Genomic DNA, 27,767 nt, shown 5'->3' with positions numbered 1-27,767 from the left:
GAGGGAAGCTGACAATGGCTGGCAATAGTATTTGCTAATTCCAATAAGTCTTCCTAGGTTTCGGGTTTGATTATTCACTTGTATAACTGTCTTAATGCTATTTTTTCAGGTCTGTTTTTTTCTTTTGATTTTAACCACTACTTCCCTTAACTATATTTTAATTTCTCCAATAACAAAAATGCAGCATTATCCATCTACAGAATTAAATGCATACTTTGGCTCCCTCACTCTAGATCTCAGTTTCCTTTGTCTTGACAAAGGAAATCTCTCTCGTGTACATTCAAAATGTTGCTCCAAAGATCTTTTCTTTAGCCCAGTAATTCTGATGGTGTTGTTTTGACTGAACCCTTGGTGAAGCTGTTTTCTTATCCTTTCCTCCCCACTACTTATTTTTCTACTCCAACCTTACATCCCTGCACTAGATTTCTCTTTCCTCTGTCACCCTGAATTGCTTTTCTAACGACACTGAGACTCAAAGGGACATATGAAGGAAGAAGAGAGAGAGACGGGCTGGATTCCAGCTCTAAGGAGACAACCCTTGATAACTGTGGGTAACTGGAGCTCAGGGAAGCTCAGGGGGTTATACTGTAGGGATGAGACTGCAGGAATTGTGCTGGGAGTGCAGAACTGAGCTGCCATTAGGAGTAAGGGAAATCAGGATGACAGCAGTGGAAAGGAGATGTGTAAGAAGCAAGGAATGATGCTAGAATAAGGAAGAGACCAGAGGCTGGGTGACTAAAACAAGTTAGAGTTGCTAATGGGTCCAGATTGCTTAGTTACTGTTTCCTCCCATCTTTGATGCTCACTAGACCCACTTCTCTAGTTAATAATATATAATATGTTTCCTCTGGAAACAATTTGAGTATTCTGAAGTATACATTTATTTAATTTTTAAAAATATTTTAATTTATTTAAATATAATTTATCTTTCTCTTCATAACTCGAGAAGTTCCTAAAAGACAAATGGCCCCATCAATATGACAAGAAGTCTTCCAAAGTTCAGCTAAGTGTGTCTACCCTGTGGCCTTATCTCAAATGAATAATAGAATCATAGAATTGACCGGGTTGGAAAAGACCTCTGAGATCATCAAGTCCAAGCCTTGATCCAACCCCACCGTGCTTACTAGACCATGGCACTAAGAGCCACATCCAGTCTCTTCTTAAAAACCTCTAGGGACAGCGAATCCACCACCTCCCTGGGCAGCCCATTCCAATGTCTGATTATTCTCTCTGTAAAAAACCTTTTCCTAATATTCAACCTAAACCTCCCCTGGCACAGTTTAAGCCAGTGCCCTCTTGTCTTACTGCTGGTTGCCTGGGAGAAGAGACCAACCCCCACCTGGCTACAACCTCCTTTCAGGTAGTTATAGAGAGTGATGAGGTCTCCCCTGAGCCTCCTCCAGGCTAAATAACCCCAGCTCCCTCAGCCTCTCCTCATAGGGCCTGTGCTTGAGTCCCTTCACCAGCCTCGTTGCTCTTCTCTGGACCTGCTTCAGCACCTCAATATCCTTCCTGAACTGAGGGGCCCAGAACTGGACACAGTACTCCAGGTGTGGCCTCACCAGCCCTGAGTACAGGGGAAGAATCACTTCCCTGGTCCTGCTGCCACACTGTTTCTGATCCAGGCCAGGATGTCATTGGCCTTCTTGGCCACCTGGGCACACTGCTGGCTCATGTTCAGCTTCCTGTCAATCCAAACTCCCAGGTCCCTTTCTGCCTGGCTGCTCTCCAGCCACTCTGTCCCCAGCCTGTAGTGCTGCAGGGGGTTGCTGTGGCCAAAGTGCAGGACCTGGCACTTGACCTTGTTGAACCTCATCCCATTGGAATCAGCCCAACTCTCCAGCCTGTCCAGCTCCTTCTGAAGAGCTCTCCTTCCTTCCAGCAGATCAATATGCCCCCTGCAACCTGGTGTGATCTGCAAATTTGCTAATGAAGCTTTGATCAACTTTGTGTCCACATCCTGCTATTAGAAGTAAACCTTTTGAGCTATATATACACATCCAGAGAACAATTCTCACACTCCTCTTTATATTATGTGCTGTTAGGTGCAATTTATTTGTGTCCTAAACGATTTATATAATCCCTTTTGTGTTTTACAGACTACTTCTACCAAACACGTTGAAGGAGTCAACTGAAGTTGCTGAGCAGTATAATTTATGTAGAAGATATTTACCAGGCATCGCTATTATGACAGAACACTAATAATTTTTTGTGCTCTAAAGAAAAACACCTTTGGCAGTTCTGATGCATATGATCTAGTCAGTAAGTAAAATATAATTATCTCAATCTTAATATACCATCACTTTGCTACTAAATACAGAATATTCAACAAAAGAAATGTAGAGTCTAAACCCTGTCTTTAAAACATAATTAGTTCTATGGTTTATGATGTATAGCTTAATAAAGATGAGCCCTGAGTTGAACTGTTTTATTTGCATAAACAAAAAACCTTTTTTCATGGGTGAGAGAAGTGGAACAATTTCAACTGAGACACCATTTGTTCTTATTAAGTAATCTGTAGGTTGCTTCTGGTTCAGGCCTTTGGCCACTGCACTTCAAGAATAATAAAATACTTTTGGTTTGGCTGATTTAGTTTACTTGAAGAAAACAGACCATTATTTCATGTCATAGTATCCAGCAGAACTGTCTATAGTAGCACCAAGATACCGAAATATAAATAAAACCACACAGGTAAGGGATATGACTTCAGACACACAGAAAGGCAGTATCTTACAGAATCCAGAAGGCTGCTTCTAAGTAAAAACTACAATACCTGTTTTCATTGATTCCATGGTATCATTGAGGCAGAAATACAGCTGTTGTACAATTTATCATTTTCCAATAGAAAACTTCTATTTCCATCAACAGGACAACTGTATTTTCAGAGCAAGATAATTCCTCTCTCTGATTCCTTGGAACAGAAGTGTTTTACTGTGCTATACTGTGTACACAAACCCTTACTAATCAAAAAACATGTGTATCCTGAGGAAAAATTCAATTCCTCTGTCTGAACCTCCTATTGGCAAAATTATAGAGAAACTGGAACATCCAGCTGCTAATAACATCTCATTCCCTTTTGTATTCAGTTTTTTCCAAAGCATGCTTTGATTGTGTTGTGACAGACATTACTCTATCTGCTAATATATTTTTTTCTTTCTGATACTGTCAATAATGAATTATGATCTGATAAGCATAGCATAAGACTGATGAACATCCTCCTGTATTGCCTGATGCCTGATTGCAGGATGTTTTTGTTAAAGACTCCTGGAAACAGTCAGGCAGCTATCTCTTCACAGGAGTACATGTAGGCAACAATTCAAGCTATGGCTTGAACAATCAAAAAGTTACATGGAATAGATACTAGTAATAGCACAAAAGTAAACCACCTCATCAGTGTTTTTCATGTAGTTAAAAAAAAAGAAAAAAAAAGAAAGTACTGCCTAGTCATATCAGTAAGTGGAAGAAAAAAAAGACTTGATAAAGAGTAGTTGGTAAGTATAATAACTACGGAGGACCCAAAAGCTTCTATGTGGGAAAAGGAATAGTTTCGAAGGACTGGCAAACATCACCAATCTATCCTCCAGTCATACATATTACGAATCAGAAAGCAGGCAGGCTTAATGGTCATGGTACATGTTACTAACCAGTCACAGTGCAAGAAACAGAACTGAACTTAAAAAACTGAATCTGGTCTTGGAGGAGTACTAAACACTATTTAAGAGGGTCCTTTATTAGTAAATCAAGTTGGAATGTGTAAACATCAGTGAAGTCTACATCTTTACTGAGAAAGACAAGTGTCTAGTGCAGAGAACGAAAGTAAAGGCAAATAAAAGGAAAGTTTCAGGTGCCTTTTTCCTTCTTCTATGGCAATATTAACATATGCTATGCTTCTAAGCCATGTGTTTCCTTGAGAAAACATAATAATTAGGTTATATTAAATTATACAGCAATTATGCAGTTACTATTCTCATTTTTATGCATTTGTGGAGAAGTTACGTTTTTTTACAAGATTTGTGGCCACTACCTTTTAATACTGACAGGGAGTTCCATGGCTATTTAAGAAAGTGGCACAAAAATAACAAAAATTATTATGCTATCATTATAAATCACTGTGCAAATTATTAAATTGTTAAACTAGGGTTAACCAATAGACAGGCATGTCCTGATCTGGTCTTAAAAAGTCCAACTGAATATAAAGCAATAATAAGCAGTAAATTGTTAATCTCAGTTGTCATGACAATAGTGCTTGTAAGAAAGAGTGGGGGAAAAAACCTCACTCATAAAAAGTTGAAGTAAAATGCCCAGTTCTTATTATGCAAAAATATATGAGTAGAAGTAATTCAAATGAGGTATTGTTCACATTTTTGTTAGAGAAATTGACTGTTCTTTAAGAGTCCTTTAACACAGTGCTTTGGGGAATTAAGACAAAGTTAGTGGTGAATATAACTTTCTATTATGCAATTTTCTTTCTCAATTGTGCTCAACCATTTATAAGCCAGAATATAACAGATCAATCAAACCATACTGTATCAGCTTTACTTGAACCTCTCTGAAATGTACTGAGAAAATTCTGATATTACTACAAGACTTAAAGGGAAAAAAAAACCAACCCAGAAAGAAGAAAATGGGTATCACAGCTACCTTTTTACATTCTCTTAATTTCTTCTGCCATAGAGAGTGAGCAATAGGAATGTGCTTGCTGTCAGTTACATAGCAGCTGGCTGTGATGACGTGGTGGAGCGCAGTCTTCTGGCTCATAGCTTGAAGAACTCGCTCAACGTGACGGAGGGAAACTACAGCCTCTGTGCGTATGCCACCACTAACAAGCTGCATCGTACAAGGTACTAGAGCAATCTGTCCAGCACAGTAGAGAACATCTCCAACCTAGAAGAGAATAAAAATAAGTAAATAAGATTCTAAGAGTTTGTAGAAGACAAGGGAGGCACATTTCTATTTTCAAGGTAGTTTCTTTCAATAGTACTGTTCTTTGCCATCATTTGTCACAAATGGAACAAACATGCCAATCTAAATATAATTTTTAAAGGGATTTAACTACAATATAGAAACACAGCACTGCAATAAACTGCAACCTAACAGTTAATACATGAATATATGCGTCACCTCAAAACAATAACATCTGATATTATGGACTTTTACAGCTACTGGACCACACTGATTCCCCAACATAGTTAAATAGGTTCTTGCTTTCTTTTTTTGAGTCACGATGCACATTATATTTGGTTCAATGCTATTTACTTAAACATCTATGTCTTAAGCTTTGTTTTATGTAAAACTGTATAAGAAAGTATCAGTACATATCGGTAACACCTTTAGTAAACTAATTTAAAAATATTATAAAAATATACTTGCAGAACACCTAAAAGACTATGTATGAAAAAAAGTGATGATATTCCACCAGAAGGTAAAAGGAAATTGCAGATTGAAAATAAAAGTAGAAGAATGCTACTTGAACAAAGAGATGGGTCACCTTTTGAAAATAGAAATAAATGGGTGGCCAGATATGCCATCAATATATATTTTAAGTTGAGCTGCAATGCAGTTACTTTGGGTTGATTTTCCAAAATCTTCCCAGCAACACTCTGAAGACCTACTTTTCTAACAGCAGCCAGCAAAGGAAAATTTATTTTTACTATTCAGACATCTCCAAGATTTATTATAAAATCTTAATGTAAATATCAAACTTTTCATCATCTTATGCTGCACTTCTCTAGGAAGTCTGTGTCTCTCCTAATCAGTGAAACAGTAAATTTTATTCACTATCAAAAGAAAACTAAGTATAGAAGTGGGAAGTAAGGTGGGCGTAAGCAGTTTTGAAGTCAGCACAGCAAGAATTTTGCTAGGACTAAAGAGAGGGAAAATGGACTGTGGAAGAAATCTTTGGAAGAATTTTGCAGAACTTGCTGTATCAAATGTAAAAATTCCTCAGAATTACGAATAATTAAAAAAGAAATCTGTGTCTTAGGCAATGGCAATCAAACCATGTGACAGACCCATATGCAACTCCAAATCTGTCCTCATAACTGTCTGTGTCTCACAAAAGACTCACACATGTAACTATTGGAAGAGTATCTTATACAATTTGGCATACAAGCTCTATGATTAGCAGCTGAAGAGGGGGAGGAGGTAGAGAGGAAACATAACATATCAACTGACACCCATCAACTATTTAAATTGTTTAAAATATCTGAAATATTGTTTGATAATGCTATGTATAATCCTGAATTTGGAAAAAAATATGCAAGCAATATTTTGATTTATAGGAACAATTTATTTTTTTTTCAGTGCTATTTTAAAATACATGCCACTGAACAAGGGAGTCCAGCCAGCTACCAAGTGGCATACTGACAAGATGAGAAACAAATTCAGGAAGATATGATTCAGAGGGGCACAGGTTTGTTTTTAAAGCAAACCATTCATTTTCACCTCTGCAAAGTGAAATTCATGCATTAGTCAAAAACTCCAATGCAGGTAGTTTATACTTCTAATGAAAAAAAATCACATTGGCAGTATTTCTTCCTTTTTTTCCCCTGTTGAGCTGCTGGTTTTCCATGCATCGCCCATGTTAATTATTAGGTAGACAGAAGAGCTGTTCAACCAGTTCACTTCCCCTATTCTTGAACAGATTGTTTGAGACATAATATGAATACTAATTAACGATAAAATATCTGTCAGTGTTTTGAAATACAAACCAAGATAGCACTTTCTGAAAGTATCCTGGACAGTTCTGATACAATTAGTCCCACTGGTCATAAGCAAGGTCATAAGAAAATCTCTGAAGGATTTGAGCAAAATTGGCACCACTTTTGGCTCAGATTCAGTGGGAATTTTGCAGAGTTCTTTAAAAATCAATTGAAAAAATCCCTCTGTTGCTAACACACTTGTTTGTGTCTTAAGATGCAATTAATAGAAAAACAGTGGTCCTAACAAGCCACCATGTTATGAAAGGGTGCACACAAGGGGAAAAGGGTCAATAAACGGCCACAGATTTGCAGGAACTGTATTTCAGTGGGACATAATTTAGGATAAGGGAAGGAGGAGTGACATCCCTCTTCTCTTTCCCAGTGACTCGGTCAGAAAAAGCAAGCATAAATAATCACCAGGGACAAAGTAGCAAACCAGTACAAACACCACTTTAGCAGATTTCAAGAGGTCATCTCTGGAATGTTTGAAGTATTATACAGAAAATTGTTAGTAGAGTAAAAAGCATTTAAAATAGGGAAGTCATCATACTATCTTGTTTACAGCACTGAAATCTTACAAGAGGAGCTGTCACAATGTATGGTGTCAGTCCTTGTGTTGTGAAACTGTTCTGCAAAACCCTGCTAGAACCTTGCAACAGTTTATCTTTTTGGAACATTTACGAGGATAACAGAAGATCTTTCAGGCTATAGATTCACGGTGTATCAAGTCTAGAGAACTTGCATATTCAGTAAACTCAGCATAGAAAAAAACTTACAATAAAAAAGATCTGTATTGATCCTTAAAGGATCTGTATTTATACTGTGGATGTCTCACTGGTAATTTGATTTTCACTGCAGACTATACACGTATTTCCAATGCTAAAATTTCATTAAAGACTTGGCAAACAAAAACAAATAAACAAGCAAAAAACCCACCCCCAAACAAAACTTCATACTGCTGAGATGGTCCCTTGTACCAATTTATTTCCCATATAGCTCCACAGAAGCAAGCAGGTTATAAAGGGGACCTCACCTGATTCCACATTTCTTCCCTTTTTATTTTAATTTGTATCACTGCAAATTAAATGAAAGGTGAGTCCTAATAAGTTAACATAATATTTAACATCTGTTTTGCTCGGTTAGCACAACTGAGTTAGCATAATGAAGGGAGTTCAGTGGACAATCAGAACCTCAGAGGATGCAATCCATGCTCTCATAGAAAGCTACTATCTTGTTGAGAATTACTACTACTTTTCATAGTGTAGCTGTGTTGCAGGGATAATATAGAGCTAGATCACAACTAACACAGATGGAAGCCAGTATAACAATTTTTTTTTTCTTTTTTTTTAAAGCTGCTTTCACTTACTAGGAAAGCAGAATGAAAGCATCTATAGTATCATGGAAAGGAAAAGTCAGAATAACACTTGGTGCCACTTTGAACTGCGAATGAAAAAGTTATTAACAGTATTGTAAGTTACCAAAAGGACACAACATATCTCCCACAAAATATAAATCAGGAAAAGAAACAATGAGAAAAACAGACTTAACTGAACATAAGGATTATGTTAAGCTGCTAATTAGCAGAGAACACTGCTATTATTATTGCCTATAAAGAAACAGAAGTAATAGGATACCTACAGATATGCACTGAGTTGTTTCTTTTTTTAATTAAAGGATAAGAGTAACTATGGAAAGTTTATGAAACTTTTCCAGCTCGTATTACTAAACTTGCTAGTGATTAACTGACATAATATAAAAATGTCAGGGAACTTCTAACAGAAGGATCAAAAGCATTCACTCACAGATATTTAGGTGAATGCTAATAGTTGCACCACATGAACAAATTCATGTTCCTTGGAAAGGATGGAGTCAACATGCAATCAGCCAAATCTTTGCTATGAATGCAGTTTGGTGACTGAGTGACTGCTGCCCTTTAACAGGTCAGGGTGCACAAAAGGTTCAGCGACCCCCTGACCTAACAGTGACACGACCCACCATTAGGTTCAGTCAGTGTAAAGCAGCAGAACTGACAACACGTTAATAGGCTGCCTCTGGTCAGCCACGGGTATCTCTGACCTTAATGAAGACCTAAATCAATTAATACTCCAGGCAATAAAGACCTCTGGCTGATTAAGTTAGATAGAAATAATCTTTTCTAAAGGGATTAAAGCTGCAAGGTGGTGAACTTTTTATTTAATATATGATAATCCTTTCTTCCTAGGGCCCTCTTATTTTAGATAATGACAGCAAAATTGCTTTTTGCAATGTGAAATCTTTTATTCAACTGCCTAATATGAATAAGGTTTTAAAGGCATCGTTTAGACAACAGTAATTGAAAAGTATGTGTTCATACTATGAACACAAATTGTATCTGACTAACATGGTTCTAATATACCACAATCTTCAATATAATACACGTTTTTCTTGAACTGTAGCAAATTTGTAGTCTAAAAATTCTAGGATTGAGTTGATAACACATAGTTTAATTTGGTACAGGCTTTCTTTTGAGAAAAAATGTGCAGTTACCAGTACCTAAAAGATGAAGGATATATTCCTAAATGAAAAATAGTAGTAAAAAAAGTTACTTTGACTAAAAAAAAAATTGACATTTGTAAGAATCCACACATAGCTTAGTCAAATGTTTGCACATCATACTCAAAACTTCAGAACTTCCCTTTCCATAAAATAATATTTTTTCCTAGTTAGGTCGAAAAGTATAATCAATAGCATATTATTACTAATTTACTGAAATAGCTGTAACATTTCCACAGTTTTCAGAGATTTATAATTCAATTTTCAAATGCTGTGACTCCATTTTGCTAATTGTCATTTTGGGATGGATGTTCCAAAAATGTATTTGATCACCTAAGCTATGAGACTACAAAACACTCATCTTTTTGAATTGCTCTTCACTATTACAGTTTATTTTATCAAAGGATGATTTAATTTTTTCTCTTTGAACTTACATATTTGCAGGTTGAAAATTCACAAAATATTTTTTTTACCAAGAACTGAAATAAAGTACTGCAATTTCAGAGATGCTAAATTAGTTTTGGTTTTTTTTTTTTTTACTCTTCCGTTTAGCAAAATTAAGATACATCATGCCACAAAGTCATACTTGACATGGCACACAGTGTCATAATGCTATCAACACTCCTAAAACTTTCGTGCATTTCCTAATTTAAATTATACCAAAGAGAAGTATCATGTCATGCAGACACTGAGCAGCACAAAATCTGAAAATTCTTCAAAAACACTACAACTCAACAGTGCATATAAAGAAGCCACAATATTGTTATGAATACTGAATCAACATAATGACTACCTTCTATTCATACTCTATACTGCCCAATTGTAAACACCTCTGCAATCCTCTAAAAATCAAATAATTCAAATTGAACCTTTTAACTGTGCTGGATTTACAGCACGCAATCTCTTTTAATAGATTCCTGAAGATCTCTAGTACCCTGAAGTTTAACAAAATGCTATATGCACAGACTTGAGAGGGATGATCAGGTCAAAAAGCTTAAGAGAAGGTAAGATCAAAGTTTCAGCTTGAAAATAATCTTTTAGAAACTGTTACATCCTATCACAGAAAACTGTAATATTTGCGTACGTATTTTGGGCATATATGTTGGTTATATTTAAATCTTGATCAATGCCAAATCAATTTTATTCTGCTCTATGACTGACAGAAATAAACCCCACATGCTTCTGATCTACAGAAGACAAAGATTCAGAAGGATTCAGAAACTGAAATTTTCAAAAAAACATCCATCCCAAAAACTGTCATTCATATTCCAATGGAGTATGAGACATAAACCAAAAATAAATGCAGGTTCCAATAAAGTGGGTGAAAAAGGTTTCCCATCTAAAACATCCATGTGGGCATGACAGACAGATAGTCTGAAATCTTCTCCAGGAGTCTTGATTTGGTCAACTTGGAATCTTTAATAGAGAGAGAGGAAACAAATGAAATGGAGGTGAAAATATTGTTTAGTTAATGTGCATATTTTGGTCAATGTCCTGCACTACTACAGAGCGTACATATTTTTCCTTTATGGAAAATTACAGTACACAGCTCAAAGACTTAATTGCCATAGAGGATAAACTGTTCTCCCCGTCCTGATGGGTGCTTTTTCCTAAACAGAAAAAGAGCAGTCTCCGTACTTTAAAATGAACAAGATAACAAGAGTATTAATCTTTGATGCATTTCTTCCTTGGGACAGTGGAATTCTAGTCTTCATGACTATTAATCTGTCACCTTTTACAAAGCCTACCATTCCTCTCATGCTTTTGAAAAAAATCACAAGTTCTCACACAACCACATTAGCAAAATCTGCCAACTGTGAAAAATTGCACAACACTCAGCTTTATGAACATACCTTATCTACAAGATGGAGTAAAAGCTCCAAATTGATTAACACTTCCTCATTTATTATTCGGATCACTTCAAATAAAGATGTCAAACAAAACAAATTAAAAAAATCTAATAAGATGAGTTTATTCCTTAACAATTGGGGTTGGGATGAAGAATGAGACACTTAATCAAATCAATATTTACTAGGAAAACTAAAGGCATTTTCAGGGTCCAGACAAACAAGGTGGAAAACACTAGTATCCAACAGTGTAAAGTAACAGAAATGACTCAACATGGACATGAACTATTGAGCAATGGATGCTCCATTTTTAGAAAATGCATATTATGTTCACTGCAGGTGATTGTGGTTTTTAGTGAATTATATATAAATAGATAGGGGAGGATAATGGTTATAATTCATACGGATTCTTAAAATATATGATAAGGTATATCTGGAAATGATTTTTTAACTCTCCTAATCACAAATGCTTTTAACAAGCTGATAATCTGTAAAGAGAGAGTAATGAAAATGCCAATATACTGAAGTGGGGTGCCGTAGGGATTGGTATTAGGCTTGATTTTGTTTAACATCTTCATTAAGTCAATGGAAGGAGGGATTAACAGGATGATAATGAAACCCGCAGAGGATAACAAATTGGAATGTGCAGCAGTAGAAATAATAAAAACGGACACAGATAGGTTTGAAATGAAGGCAGGCAATAAGAAAATGAGGCTTAGCTTAGGAAAAATGAAAACTCATGCCAGAACATATGGCAAAAAATATTTTGAAGTACAGATATTCAGAAAAAGGGAGAAAACTTGACTGAAGAACTGTTTAACAGTTTGTATTAAATCATAACTGCTCTTTACTAGAGGCACGTTCAGCATAGGACAAAAGAAGATACAGACTCTATTCTACGACACGGGTCTAATCAAAGAGTAAAATTTTTTAAAATGCCATGAACTGGTATTATAACCTTTACAAAAAGTATGGTTTCCCAGCAAGGCTGTAAAAGATCAGATCACATCAAAGTTTCAGGTAATTCTTCAGAGCTGTTTAAGTACTTTTTTCTAGAAGTTTTTACATTTCATCATCACTGATTTTCAGTTTACAGCCTAGCATAGCAGCATTCAAATTACGACAAGTATCTTAATCTGCTACGGTAAAGGTGTAAAAATCAAAAAACCTCTCTTTTCCCCCCTCTGTTAAGTGGAAAATGTTGACACCTTACATTAGGTTAACTAAGTATTCATTTGGGGTTCCCACACAGTCCATTTGTGGTTTTACTATTTATGACTATTATCCTAAATTTATTCTAATAACAACAGCTTTATAATATATCAGCATTGTTTCTTTGTCAGTTCTGTATTAAAAAAAAAAAAGTCATAGCTAGCATGTTCACATGACAATCTTTCCTCCTCGATTTCTACATTTTTCTCTATCTACACTTACAATTCATAATACTTATACCATTCTTCCTACATTACCTGAAGTTTCCACTGACAATGTCCACTTACACTAAACTAAATCATCAGTTAAAGTATCACTGCAGTGATAAAGCAGTCCAAGAAGACACAGTAGAAATTTCCAGATTTAAGTTTCTATTAACAATAAGGGTGCTACTGTTCAAAGCTGTACCACTGTTCTGGAATTCAGCATCCAAGGAGAATCAAGACGGCAGTCATAAAATTCTGTGAAGAGTGAGTTGGTTTTTTCCCTTTCCTACCTGTCTTTACAATACTTATTCATGCCAACTGTCAAATATTTTAATGTGATTATAAACAGAAGAGGGACAGCTAGGCAGAGAAAATACTCTGTACTGAAAGGTGAAAGCTGTTCATCACACAACAGTAATTCACAGTGTATGAAACACATTAACACCGTGACATTCTATTCTTACAGAGATTTTGTTCCCAGCCATCACTTGGCTTAATATTCTTACTCGAAATATGCTTTTCATGAATGTCATTGGCTACCTTAAGATGCTCATTTGTGATAAGTGGGAGACAGGAAAGAAGCAGTTGCATAAAATGAAGAAGCAGGTAACTGAAAACAAGTTGTCTGTAACTACAATACTACTAAGCTAAAAGTAATAGTTCTGATTCTAGCCACATAGTGTGGTGGGGTTTTTTTTTGTTTTGTTTTGTTTAATTGTTTGTGTTTTTTGGTTGTTTTTTTTTTGTGTCTGTGGTTTTTTGTTTGGTTGGTTTTTGTTTTGTTGGTTGGTTTGTTGGTTTTTTTGGGGTTTTTTTACCCATCCTCTATGTATACCTAGTCTCACACAGATTTTACTTATATCTGTGACTACCTAAACAATAATCAACTTTAAAACACCTTAATATATGACAAAGATTATTTACTGGAGAAGTCCAATTCATAACAGGTATATCCACCATTTCCCAGTGGAAATGAAAGGAAACTTATTCGTGCAACTAGATATACCTGTACAATATACATAATACTAATGCATATAATATATAACCTACATGATAGAGTGTTTACACTGTATATCCTTTGTCTATTTATTCATATGTCAGTGATAATACTTCCTTACACAGCAGAATATTGTTATCTAGAGATACATCTTCCAAGGCAAATTTTCAAGTCAGGTTCTGATTATACTCATAAAATCTGAAACTTTCAACAAACATGTACAAATATACTTAATATTCTTGGCCAAACTAATGTCATATTACCTTTTCTGCATCATCAATTAAACAAAACTTGACAAAGAAATGAGTTTGGGTATTAGGGACTCCATAGTATCAGTTGCAAAGTCCCACTAAATCCAGCAGTACAGCAAGAATTCATAGTTAAAATTCTGTGTTCTGAGCAGTAAGATATGACCTGATCTACAAATTTGAAGAATTTGTAATTTGATAGTGATAATGCATTATACATTCTCATGTAATCTGAATTACAATGTTCATGAAGTGCAATCCAGGAAACAAAATGTATGTCTTTGTTACATGAATGCTATTACCTATCCTAAAATTTAAAAATTTATGGAAATTACAGAAACGCAACAACAATCTCAGAAATTCACTATATACACTGATCCACACACATTTTCACAACTTCTATTTGTTGCATGCATAAATATTGACCTTTTATCAGAATTGCAGTGTGGAAAATATCCTTATATAAAATATCATTAAATTCCTAAACATGCAACGAGGCATTTTTACCATGTAGCTTTCAGTGGGCAGATATCGACTTAAATCAGCAGCACTTCATGACAAGAAGTTACTTATTGACTAAGTGGTAACTTGTAGCATTTAAAAATTAAATTTCTGTAAAAAAATTTATTTAAATTCTGTGTTACAACTGGACTATAACTGTATTATAATAATATTCTGTACTGCAATACATATTCATTTGGGTATGGAGTTACAATCTTGCAATCTTGCGTTATACATTCTCTAATTTTTTCTGGTGTTTTTTGTGTCTTTTTTTCCTGGGTTTTTTGTATGTTCAGCTTGCTGTTCTCTTATAATACTTATTTTCATGGAATTTTCTAAATGGTTTAAAAGGATAAAAGTTGGGAACTGGAAATTGCATTATATTGACAGTATATCAGTAACTAATGAATTACTAATACAATATGTATCTCATGTTCGGCCATTCAAGCTGCAATCATCTTTCTATCCGTCTTACATCACAAAGCAAGGTCAAGAACCAGTGCTTGCAAATTTACCATGTGCTTGGCCCTTTTGTTTGCATTATTAATAAAAGTAGATATTTTGGCTAGCAAAAACTAATTTCAGAGTCAAGTCCTCTGATTTAAAAATGGGTAGAAAACAAAGCGTTGAAACTAAAAGAGAGTGAGTAAGAGGAAGGAAGGGGTAGAATGCAGCAAAGAATAATACAGTGATTAGGTTTTCAGCTGCAATATTGCTGAGATCCATGTTCAAATCTCTTCTTTTGTATTTTCCTTTTGCCAGATAATGACAATACTGTGGTGACAGTGGGCACTCCAGGAGCACATCTTTCAGTATCTTCTATTGAAACTGTTCTAATTTGTTTAAATAAACTCATAGTCTTGGATGATATAGGATGGAAAGATCCTACTCTATGACCAAAAGCACTAGTTATGATGTGCAAAAGCTTTACAATGAATATTAAATCAAAATTGATACATTCCTGATTAGGATTTATATCTTGATAGTCTAACATCATCCAAAAAGAAATGCCTACTGAAATTACACGTATTCCAAACTGCTATGAGATGGTCATTGTTATCTTCTAGCTTTTTCCAATACTAAGCACTTAGCATTCTGAGAGATACTTAAGTCTTACACGGCAGAACATTCAGACCAATGATTCTGTACGAATACAGTTTTTGTGCAATATTCTTGTTGAATATCTTCAACAAGATGACAAAATGAAAATCACGCGGAGGCGGTAGTTTTTACCACATTTTTGCAAATAAAATAAAAATGATTACATAAACCTAATGTGAATGTGAGATGAGATCAAGAAGTTCTCTTTGAAGTATAATGGTTAAAACTTAAGCACAGAAATGATGAATTAGAAACAATATTGATAATATTACTATCAGAAAATCTTTGAACTTCAATTTAAATTTTGCAAATAACCAATAGAGTAATTCTTCAAAAACAAAGGCTGTATCAAAGTGTACAAATTGAACTGAGAACATTTTAAGTATTTAATATTGCTTTTTGAGCTTAGGAAAATTATAGGTGCATCACTAAAAACATGACCTTGTGTGACAATACAAATGTCTAATATTTTGCACATTCAGCCCAACAGAAAGAGCTTCTAATTATCAGCTAAACAGTGCCTAGTATCTGAAAAGTATGCAAAAATGCCAAAATTTCCAATGATGGAAACTGTCTTATGTAAATTTTAAATTTTATTTATATGACATAAAAGATTGAAGTTGCACAACTTGGCTGTTCATCTACCAGTTTTAAGTAACGTTTTAAGGTTTTGTGAAAAGACTGTTCTTTGTTGTTAAAAAAAGTTTGGCCTAAATTCAACCAGCAAGAATTATTTTTTATGAAGTCCAGTGATGTATAGTTAACACACAGCATCTTTCAGTGTGTGATTTCAGAGTTTGCACTTGGCAATATAACTGTTCATAGCATTTGACTCTAAAACTCAGGGTTCCTGCTATTCAGACCTGAAGGAGTTAACTCTTATAGCTCTCCAACAAAAAAACCAATTACATGTTTTTGTGGAAAAAAATATCACATGCTGATAGTGAATAATTAAATGCTCAAACGAAAGAGAAATGAACTATTTCTGTGATGTATGTTTTGAGCTTCTAATAGCTAGTCTGATTCTTAAAAAAATAGCTGCACCAGAATCAGGAAGGGAACTAATGGGGAATGAAGAAGGGCATAAAAGAATAATGCCTGAAATATGCAGAACAGTGGAGAAACAGAGTTATTCCAACTGATATTTTTATTTGTTTATTTCAATGCTAACTCATGGTGACACGGATGTTTATGTAAAGGAATGTTATTTATTGTACACCCTGATCTTGTTAAGGTGGTATAATGCTTTGATTTTATACAAACTTTAGTAGAAGCAGAGATTGCACCTTACAGGACTAGGTTTTGTACACAGAACAAGATAACAGTAAAATTCAAATGAAATAAGCCCTCTAAAACATCATCAGAGAACAATAAACCAGCTCAACACTTTCCTAATACAGGAAATTGAGAGTTAACCATGTACCAAATTTTAATTTTTTTTAAAGGAGGAATAAATCTGCTATAGGGAGCTGGTTTGATAGACCTTTGAAGGTCTTCAAAACTCTCACTGATATGTTATTCTCTAAAAAATATCCCCATAATTCTGCTGTCTCCCATAATTCCTTGCCTCGAGATTCATCTGTCAACTTTGATGCATCTTTTAAAGTACCCCTCCAAGCCTAAAAACCATGACTACAGACCACAGAAGAGAACTCTATGCTTTGAAACTATCTGATCAATCAGAAGATCATTTACCTGCAAGCATTATTTGGTGAAGCTAAAGCGGCACATCAACCAGCAGCATCTGAAGGCTGAGGCAGCAAAACGTCAACAACAAATTGTCATTGGCATTCCATTTATGAACCTTCAAACAGCATCAGATCTTTTCCATGGGAAACCAGATCAGGTCAGACTGGAACTGAATATTTCTTAACAAGCTAACCATCAAAAGAACTTACATTTTGAATAAAAAGGCTATCATTTGTTGATTTGAATATCAAAGGGATCCACTGCAAACTCCCAGTCTAGAAAAGCCTCCCTAAGCTACACCAGACAGGTGTTTAATAATCTATTATTAAGGCACTATTTTAGGTTACTCAGAATCATAAAAAATAGCTGTAACTGTGAAGCTGCAAATGGGACTGCACAAAGAAATGAATGCTATTAACATACTATTAACAATTCAAAAGAATGAGTTGACATACCAATCAAACTTGTTAATTGACTGTCAATGGCCTGTCCCTGAATATACAACATGACTGCATTATATATTTCAAATGCTGACAGGAAGACAGTTTCATTTGCATTAACTTCATAAACTGATCAACAACCAAACTGCCACATACATTTATAATGGGAAGCTGAATCATTTCAATATTCATGCAGCTCTGTAATTGTAAATTAGGTGCTGGCAAACAATACAATACTGTACGTATTCTAAAATACCCTAAATTTCTCTGACCTACTTTCTTTTTTATTTTAGAAGAGCAGTGGAAAAAAGTTGTCTCTTACGGAGATGATTATTACTTTAATTTATGGTTCATGCCTTAGGCAAAATTTGTTTGCAACCTAGTTTGCAACTATTGTTTATAACTCTAGATGGATAACTGGTCCACAATATATGAGCCACACAAGGTGATGTAAAATTTTTCTTGCTTTTGTTATGTGAAGTGTAAATGCCATTAAAATACAAAGTAAATCTGTAAAAAAAAAGTGAGTGAAAATCTGTACTATTTCCTTGCTATGACACAAAGCAGATGTCAGCACTGAAACCACTGAAACTTTCTAATTAGACATCAAAACATGTAATTTAAAGCGGAAAGCACTGTTGCATATCCTTCTCTATGTCCTGGAATTTACTGCCTTCACAGGTCCTGTCTACGTAAAGTATGTTTCCTAAAAATATCTCATAACTACACCCATTCAGTTTCATAGGGATTGACAGTGATAGCAGCTGAAAAGGCTGTGATAGTGCTGCCATTTTAGCCAAATTGTTAGACATACTCTGAGCAAAGTCACAAACCATAGGAGCTGAAAGCAGAAGTGCTTGTAGGTCTTCCATAATCCTGCATGTATTTAGCAGTCCAATGGAAATGACCAAGGACGAAAACAACAGAAAGAATTCCCAATAAAAGGCATATGCCAATATTCTTCCATTTTCCTATTTAGGATCTTATCCTGCAACACTTAATATCTTGAACTTCTGCTTGCTGAAAAATACAGTTCTAGTTAAGCTAACAGAGAGGCCTTCCAATGCTGTCATTAATGACTGTGTATAGGAGTAACTATTTTTACAACTTAACCATATAGGGAAGATACGAAAGAAGAAATTTGTTTTTATTTGTTCTTGAAGTGCTATTGACATATTTATAAACTGTTTATATAGAAATAGTAACATCTCAGTCACTCTCAGAATCCAAGAAATGAAGCTAAACAGAAATGTCGCAAATGAGGATTAAGTCATGAGCGACTGAAAGTGTTCCACTGAAGGCTAAGCAGTAATTGATCAAAAATTCAGGAGTTGTCAAGTCAGTCACATTCCCTCTACATCTGTATGACCCGGAGGTAGTATAAGCAAGTTTTAAACACCTCAACTGTAAATGCATGTTGTCTTCTTTCCCCCTCTTATTATTACTGCTTTCATCCTGTCAATCCAGCAGTCACTTCCCTGGCTTTAAAGTTATTGCAAGAAAGAGCCAAGCATTTCACACCATCATAACCATACAGACATCATATAAATGTCCAATAAATCTGCAGTCATGGCAATCTTCTCCTGCATTTCCTTTCAGATAAACAATATCAGAGGATGATTTTTCTGCTATATAGGTGAGCTGCTGTATTTTAGATTTTATTATTTGTAGTATAGATGTAAGACTGAGAAGCAAAAAGTATTCACATTTATTGTTCTAGCAACTGCAACTGAACAGTGGAAAGACTAACAAATGGAAATATAAAATCTTTAGAAAAACTGAATATAGTGGAGTCACCGGGGTGATGGCAGTCCCAAATCATCCTAACTGGTAATCACGAAAGATTACTTATACTACAAACTAGATATTAGCTTTGATATCTTCCCTGAAGTATAAGCTGAGTAACTGTCATACTGAATAACATCATATGATGGATACTGCTAAGTTCTTACACTGACGAAACAAGGATCATTAAAGCTTCAACATTCTTTCAGGTAACCAATGTAATATAAGTTGTATGTGATTAAAAACATTTAAGGCATGAAAAGTGTCAAGGTAAAGAACAGTTCATTATTCAAAGGATGTAGTATCCACAAACTCAGTCATACTTGAAGTACCTCGTCATTTATTACTGCTACTATTAGTCATACACAACTACAGTGAATTCAGCAATTCATGCTCCAAAATTTATAAACTTTGATCATAAAATATATACAAAGCTAAAATACATGCACATATAAATATTACTGTAACAGAAATGATGGATGTTCATGTTTCAAAAATGCTCTTGATTAATTCTATGAAACTACAGTTTGTCTTCACTGCTTCAAAATTTACATTTGAAATAGTCACGTTCTAATTTACTCAAATACACATTTTCAATGAAATTTTTTCTCTATATTAGTTGAAATCTTTGAGACTCTCAATAGCCTGCGGCCAGCATAGCTTTTGTAGATGGGATAAAAACTCCTGTTGTTGGGAAGAATAAAACTTTCTATCATGCAGATCAAGTCCCATCCACGTGGGAAATGGTGCTTTCTTGAAGATCAGCATGAGACTAGAAAACTAATTTGGACACAAAACTTGATTATCACAGAACTCATGATCATTACCTTCTAATTGGAAGACAGGCTTCTCAAACTTTGCTGTTTTTAGAAAGCTCACAAAACATTACAGACATTTTATAAGACAATAAGGATTAAGTCAAACCTGTACAGAGTTACACATACACTGTTTGTTTTGAATGTGGATGGTGAGTATAAGAAATGTGTAACCAGTGTTTTTGCTGAATGAGTTACTGTCAGCTGCTCGGCGATTAATGGCAAGATCAGGACTTGTATTATACTGTACTGCAGAGGTACAGGGGTTCAAGCAAATAATCTTATTCCAAGTTCATAACAAAACACGCAGCTTAACACAAACCTGTTTGCATTTGCTATTTTTATGGAAAAATTGAGATGAACAAGTAAAATAATTATTGTAACAAATTTATTGTAACAAAGAAAGTATTTATTTAAAACAATGTCAGTGGATTAGATGCCTAACAAAAATATTCTACCTTGCATTACATTCCTGTTTACATTCCCATAGAAGAAATATCATGAGATCTGCTTTAGTCTGAATCATTATTACAGCTCCTAAAAATACAGTAAATAAAAATTTAATTTAAATGGTTCACCTGGATGGATTGAAAAGAAGAAAATATTAAAGGGATAAGGTCTTCCAAGTTCCTGAGCGGTTGTACAATATCAGTGCTTATTTTGGGTGGGAAAGTAAAACAATATTAGCATTGGTTTATACGTACTTCTCACATACAGGTGCCAAGAAGAGTATAAGAGGAATAAGAAGCAATTCCATAAAACTAGAATATGCCTTGCATTAATCATATAGTTCTAACATTAATCTAATTGTTGAGAAACTAGGAGTAGCATAAGCAGGAAGTTAATTTATTGATGATTTGAACTTTAGTTTTAGTATTACCACACAGGGGGATAAATAAACACTCACATATACACAATATTAACATATCAGAGATGAAAACTTAAGCACTGATTGGGAAATACCAAAATGTTAGGATACATATCAAAACTTTATGTGTATTGGATGGTAAGTGAAATATACATGCATGTCCATTATAAATGTGTATTTATATTTAAGAAGATAAACTCAAACTCATTTGCAGAACATAGTTAGGAAAAACACAGTAAACCAATCAATACTAACAGACTTTTGCAATGTTTTATTCCTTAACTTTAATTTTAGAACTGTTTTTTTGTTTTGTTTTTCAAAAAAAATCCTGATACTTCCTTGATATTGATTGCCAAATGCTATACTTAATTTTCTTATTATGTAAGGGATTTTTCCTGAGAGGAGTTAGAAAAAGGCAACTTTGAAGTTTCTACCTGCAGCTACTCTGATCTACATTACATGGATCTGTAGCGCTTTTCCGTCTGAAGACTGCAACTCACTGCATAGGTAAAACGATTTTTTATTTTTTTCTGAAACTTGCTCAGCAATTATGGCAAGTAAGCAAGCAACATATTTCGGCCTAGGGATGTTTTTTGTTTGTTTGTTAATTTATCAGGCATTTTAAAGCATAAAGTTGAGAGAATGGATGTTTTGTAACCACTGAAAACTCACCATCATCCCATCTTTAGCTAATGTCCACATTTTTTATAGAATTTAAATTTATTGTTACCTTTTCAGAATTTAGGACAAAAATAACCTTGCAGACTTGTTACTGTTACAAAGAAGAAAGCTGGAACTTCACACAACGTGAGCTGCAGGCAGACTTGACTGAGATTCCTAAGGCAACTCCTCAATCACAGAATAAGATCTGACAGATTCCTTCACATAAGGGAAAGGCCCAGAAAGAAAATGTTTGGCAAATGTTTAGTAAGCTATCCATTTAAGGAACATTCAAAGCCTTTCCACCCAACTAGCAGAAGACTGCTGTAACTGTATCCAGAGGATGCAGTCCCAAATAAACATATGTCCCAAATAAACTTTATGTGCTCTTTGTCCAAGGGATGAGATCAATGTAATAACTCTACAATTTATATACATATGATAACGTTTGTCAAAGTCCAAGTTAGCATGACTAATAATAATAATAAAATCAAGTGTGTCTCATCTGAGTGTTTGTAGCAGAACAGTTGCAATATTTGTAAGCCATATTAGTTGTATGACCCTAACATGACAAAAAGTAAATCAACCATTATTCAGTAATACTTTTGCTTTTAGTGCTAATATATTATTTACTGTACTCATCCCAGCCTTCACAGGAATCCCATCCTGTTCAGTTATTATTATTATTACAATACCTTTTCCACAAAGGCAGGGAACTGGCACATATGCAGAGAAGTAAACAGACTTCTCTTCTGCTGGCAGATTAGTCTCAACACTGCCAATCTTGTTTACTGGGCATTTGACCTTGATAAGAGCAGTTCTCAGGTTAGCCCTCAATCAGAGAAAAATCTTATTAACAATTTAGGGCTTTTAATGCCCAATTTTCCAAAGCAGGAATGTCATTGCAATTTCTTCCTTTGATATATTCATGAGTTTTACTGCCATGAAATTAGACTGTTGCAGAAGTCTGGCATGTTACAGATTTCAAATTAATATTGATCATATGTATCAGTTCTGTTTGACCTTGGATTGTTAAAACAGTGAAGAGGGCTTCTTTCTTCTCTACAAGCTAAGAGGATTTCTTCCTATCAGAGAAGTGTTGGGTTTGTCTGTCCTAACCGGCAAAATACGGATGAACCTAAAGATAGCCTGTAGCTATATAAAATGCATACATTAGATCTCAACAGAACTAGTCTGCTTTCCTCCACAAAACCAAGTATGCCATGGAATTTACAATGTCTCACAATCAGCTCAGAGTGAATTATGTTTTAATCAGTTTCCATGCATACAAATGGGCATTATTCTAGAGTTCTGAGAATGCACAGAAAGAAAAATGAACCAGGGCAACACAAATACTAATTTGCAGAAAAAGAACTGAGACGTAGTACAATTAAATGATTTGCCTACATTTAGAAAGGAAGTCTTGTATGTGAAATAGATATTCAGATGCTTTTCAATAGGCATCACAAGATCTTTCAACCTTTCGTGTCCCACCTTGACTAGTTATGCAGCCCAGACTGCTTGAATTAGTAGTAAAACAATGCACACAGACGTATAACATGAGTTCAGTGAGAATAACACCATGTGTTTAGAAACATGGCAGGTGACATTCCTAATTGGATTACTTTCTTCATGTATGGTGCTTTTATCCTCAAAAAGCTTTTTTAGTTTTAATTTATCCCAGTATATTAAAAAGCATTTTAATTAATAGCAAAGATTTAATAACCAGAAAGTTTTTTTCTGAAGGATATGTGACTAATAGCTTTGGAGACTTAAACACAATGTTTATTTACAATCATACACAGCATCACCCAGAGCTCCTGGAAGCCACTCTGTCAGTAAAGCTTAAAGTTATTCTAGGAGGACAGCAGAATTTAGTCTCCAGGACAGCTGAGTCATTTGCTTCACAGCTGACAGAGTATTGCAGTGTAGTCGTCTGAAATCTCACAGTTAAGTCAAAATTGTTATGCATAGTGAGAGCAGTCACCCAGTTTGAAAAAAGGGTATAACATACTAGCTTTAAAACTTTTTTATAGGATGACAGTAGAAGTAAACATAGGTCCTATAATGATGAAGCCCCAAGCCTTGCAGTATCCATGGATCTGACAGCATGATCTCTTTGAGATTGCTCATACAACCTAAAACACTCTGATGTGCAACCCCACAAGTAACATAAGTTCCTATTAGTTTGATCCTCCTGATACCTGAGGTTTGGAATCCATCAGCTAAAAATTACATATTAACCTATGAAAATATACACAAAATTATTGTCCAGTGTGTATCTCAAATGTGCCTTTAGCAGAAATTAGATCTCTAAATGAAAGAATATTACACATGAAATTCATGCCCAAAGTTCTAAGACAATGTAAGTTTTCATAGTAAGTTTCCCCCAGTACTTAAGGCCTTGCTTATACACATATGCATCAGACCAGTCCATGCTAAACATCTTCAGACATTCCCCACGTCTGTGTGGTGACAGGATCTACAAATTATGAGTTCTCTAACTCTGCCTCCTGCCACAATAACATCACAACACACAAGTTACATTGTTCAGATGAGTTGAAAAAAATTACTAGAAGATACTGCAGAAACCTGACCTAAAGTGTGCTGTCTGAATGTAGTCCCCTATTTCAATTCCACTGAGCAACAGTCTTTGGTATAATTCTTTTTCCAACTGGAACAAAAAATTGAAATAGTCACAAACAATGGAACAAAAATTATAACTATGGCATTACCTAGTACAGTGCCATGGGGAAGTTTCACCTGCATCTATACCTATAGCAGACATTTAATTGCTTATTTTAAGTGAATGCTATGAGGAATCTCTTTCAAACTAATGAAACATTTTTAATTGCAAACACAAACTTCTTGAAACTATCCATGGTAATCAATTAACCTCTACATGAGTAGACTGTAGTATGATTTAATTTTAAGGAAATGTTACATCTGTATGCCTCAGCCCTTATAATAAAATAATAAATATCTTTAAAATATTTCAAATAATTCAAAAATATCCCAAATCTCGCAGTTTACTACTGTTGAAAAAGAGTGCAACTGTGCTAAATTTTTAAAGCTTTTTATACCTTATCATTTTAATTATATAGGCACTTGATCTTGAAGCCAGACTAAAACTTACAGATGGAATAGAAATTTCTGGTTTTGCCTAACCAGGGATAGCTTTTCAAAGTGAAGCTTAAAACCGGTATCTTTGTGGATCTTTCACCTACTGCTAATTTTTTCAATACATTTTAAAGGCAACATCTTTAATACCACTACACAACTGAAACTAATCTCTATTTAGCACTTAAACGTCTACAGTTTCACCGCTTCTTTTGAGGGCCACAGTTGCATCAAGACATATTGATAACCAAAATCTTAAATTGGATAGCACACCTGTAGCTATGAGAAAACCTGAACCCTTACTAGAGAATCTTTTAAATCTTCCTGTGAGAGAAATGGGACCCAAACATGTGAAAAGATAAATGTGAAAGAAAACTGTAACTGAGACATCTCATTTTGGAGCTGTTATTAAACCCCCTAAAAGCCAAACACAGTTTTGTTGAGAAAACAAACTCTCTCATCAAAAACAATTCAGAAGAATCCCAGGTCCTCAATTGTTGAGGAAAGACAGTTGGTTGCCTAGCCAAAATTCCTCTGAATCTTCAGAAGCCTCTGGATAGACCCTTACAGGCTAGTGTAAATTTCAGAAGTCTATGAAAGACAGTTGAATGGGAGGGGAGCAGAAAGAGAAAGTAGGTTGCATAAACAGGCCTATCATTTTTTAACTTGTTCTGTTCTCACTTTCTTCTGTCCAGAAATTTTATTCTCTACTTAGACCTCTCCAGACATCTGGCAGCTTAGCCCCAGTAGAAACTTCTCACGCACTTGCAGATATTCCCATCTCGCACATGCCCACAATACAACCGCGTATCAAGCCCACGATACACACGCGGCAGACACTTCTACTACAAGACTTCCCTAGAACGTAAGAACTCTGCACAGGACAGTCATCCTCCAGGTTTAGTTAAAGTGATTCTCAATTCTTTTTATGTGGTTGCCTTCAACTCGACCATCAAGCATATTTACATGTTTAAAGGACTGCGTGTAATTGGAAAATGGGTTTAGCAAATAAAAATTAAAGTAAACAAATAAAAATCCGGAAACAAATCTCAAGCAAGTGGCCGCTTTTGTAATTACTGCAATAATCTTTCAGTTTTAATGGGATTTTATTATCAAGTAACATCCAATATCCAGAAAGCACAGATGTATCACTGATAAATAAAATGAAAAATATGTGATGACAATAACCACTGTTACATTTATTCAACTTCCATAGAAATTCACATTTTCAGAAAATAGCAATATCTGTATTCTATATGAGTACTTCTAAAATTTTGAGTCTCCCTTACATACAACCAGATTTTCAAAATCGCTCGGCAGCCAGAAGCTCCCATGGAGCAATGGAGAGCTCAGAAAAATGGAAAATGTTATGAACTTCCATCTCAACAGGAAAATACAGTTAGTTAACTACCAGTATAGAGAAAATAAAGCATCTTTGTTTCAAAGTACTGTCATGCTGAGCCTCCTGAATGCTAGCTAAATGACAAAAGTAGTTAATTTTTCTGAACAGAATGATTTTCTGTAATCAGAAGGAAGGGAATAAACAAAAGACACAGGAATAAAAATTGTGAGTAGAGCTAGGAGACAATTAGGAACAGCCACCTTTTCTACTTCGCACAGAAAACAAAGGAACTGTGAACAGACACATCGCATAGAGCTGAAACCAAGAAGGATGGCAAAGTGGTGGTGAGGTGCCAAGGCAGTCTTGCAGGGTTTCAGACCCACCTCCGTCATTTCCATGTACTAAGGCACTGTATGTACATTTTGCAAATTACAGTAATTAACTTTTTGAGTCTCTGAGCAGGAGGGAAGGCTGGGCAAGCACACAGACAAAGAAGGATTCAGCTGAGAATGTAATAAACTGAACTAATCACTTGGAACCTGCTCATCTTTAATCCGCTTTGGTCTTCCCTCTCGGGAAGGGAAAACACCACCAGTCAAACTGGAGGTCTCACTCATCCATAGCTCTCTCTGCTTCATCTTACTCTCTTTTCGATTTACAGGCTTCCATGCCCTACCTCAAGTACTTATCAGAAAAACAGTTAAATTCAGTAATGGAGATTCCTGCAAGTATGGTTGCTTGACATCTTAATTCCCTGCAACATTCTTTAGAAAACAAGTATTTCAATAACTATTTGACTGCTTCTCCATTCTAGAAGAATAAATCAAAAGCCCTTTCTTGTTGCAAGTTTCTTTCAAATTTTGAAGTTTAAGAAAAAGGTTCAAATTCTGGAAAAAAAATGTAACAGTTTTAAAAAAGGATGCCAAATTAAACCTTGGCAATACTGGTTACTTTTCTCCAAACTAGGAAATGTTAAATTAAACATACATCTAAGGCAGTTCAACCATTCTACTTTTTGCACAAATTTCATACTCTTTACTCAAACAAGCATAAATGTTGAAAACAGGCTCCCTCCCTGCTATATCACAGAGCTATACTTCTTTTTCCTATTTTGTTTGAGGGCACAGGAAGATCTGTGGGAAAGGGACACTTCACATTGCTCAAGACTCGGGGCAGAGTCCTTTTCACTTTACAAATTGCAATAATAGTAATGTGGAAATAAGGATATCATAGTTTGCAAAGGCCTCATATAATAATACAAACTGAAATAAATAGCTTTCCTACACTTTTGCATTGTTTCACTTCCCTTCTACTTTCTATCTCAGTGCTTTGTTTTCCTTTTTTCTGCAGTTCCATATTCTTACTAGTTAGGAGGAATCAGGTTGCATCAAACAGCCCAACAGAGGTGAGGCTGTCGCAGCTCCATTCACGCACTCCAACCCGTAGCCAGGTCAAGACGTATTCCCAGTGGGTACAGGCACACAGATCAGACATATGCACCACATACACACAAATAGCCTTGGCCAGCCACACCAATCAATGCAGTCAGAGACACAGAGCCCTCACACAAACCGAGACATCATCAAAAGCCAGGAGATTGAGGGAGGTGATCCTTCCCCTCTTCTCAGTACTGGTGGCCACATCTGGAGCACTGTGTTTGGTTCTGGGCTCCCCAATACAAGAGACAGTGTCACCAAAGCCTA

General features: G+C 35.3%; 1 protein-coding gene across 1 annotated transcript in view; it reads right to left on the bottom strand.

The window, feature by feature from the left end:
- Positions 1-27,767, bottom strand: part of DPH6 (diphthamine biosynthesis 6) — a 198,708-nt gene that overhangs the window by 61,922 nt on the left and 109,019 nt on the right. The window contains 1 exon segment of the mRNA XM_032691281.1: positions 4,642-4,884. Coding sequence (XP_032547172.1) covers positions 4,642-4,884 — 243 coding nt within the window.

This window comes from Chiroxiphia lanceolata, chromosome 6 (genome assembly GCF_009829145.1).
Source record: "Chiroxiphia lanceolata isolate bChiLan1 chromosome 6, bChiLan1.pri, whole genome shotgun sequence".
Lineage (NCBI taxonomy): Eukaryota > Metazoa > Chordata > Aves > Passeriformes > Pipridae > Chiroxiphia > Chiroxiphia lanceolata.
The sequence above is the reverse complement of the archived record's forward strand: the minus strand, read 5'-3'. Positions and strand labels throughout refer to the sequence as shown.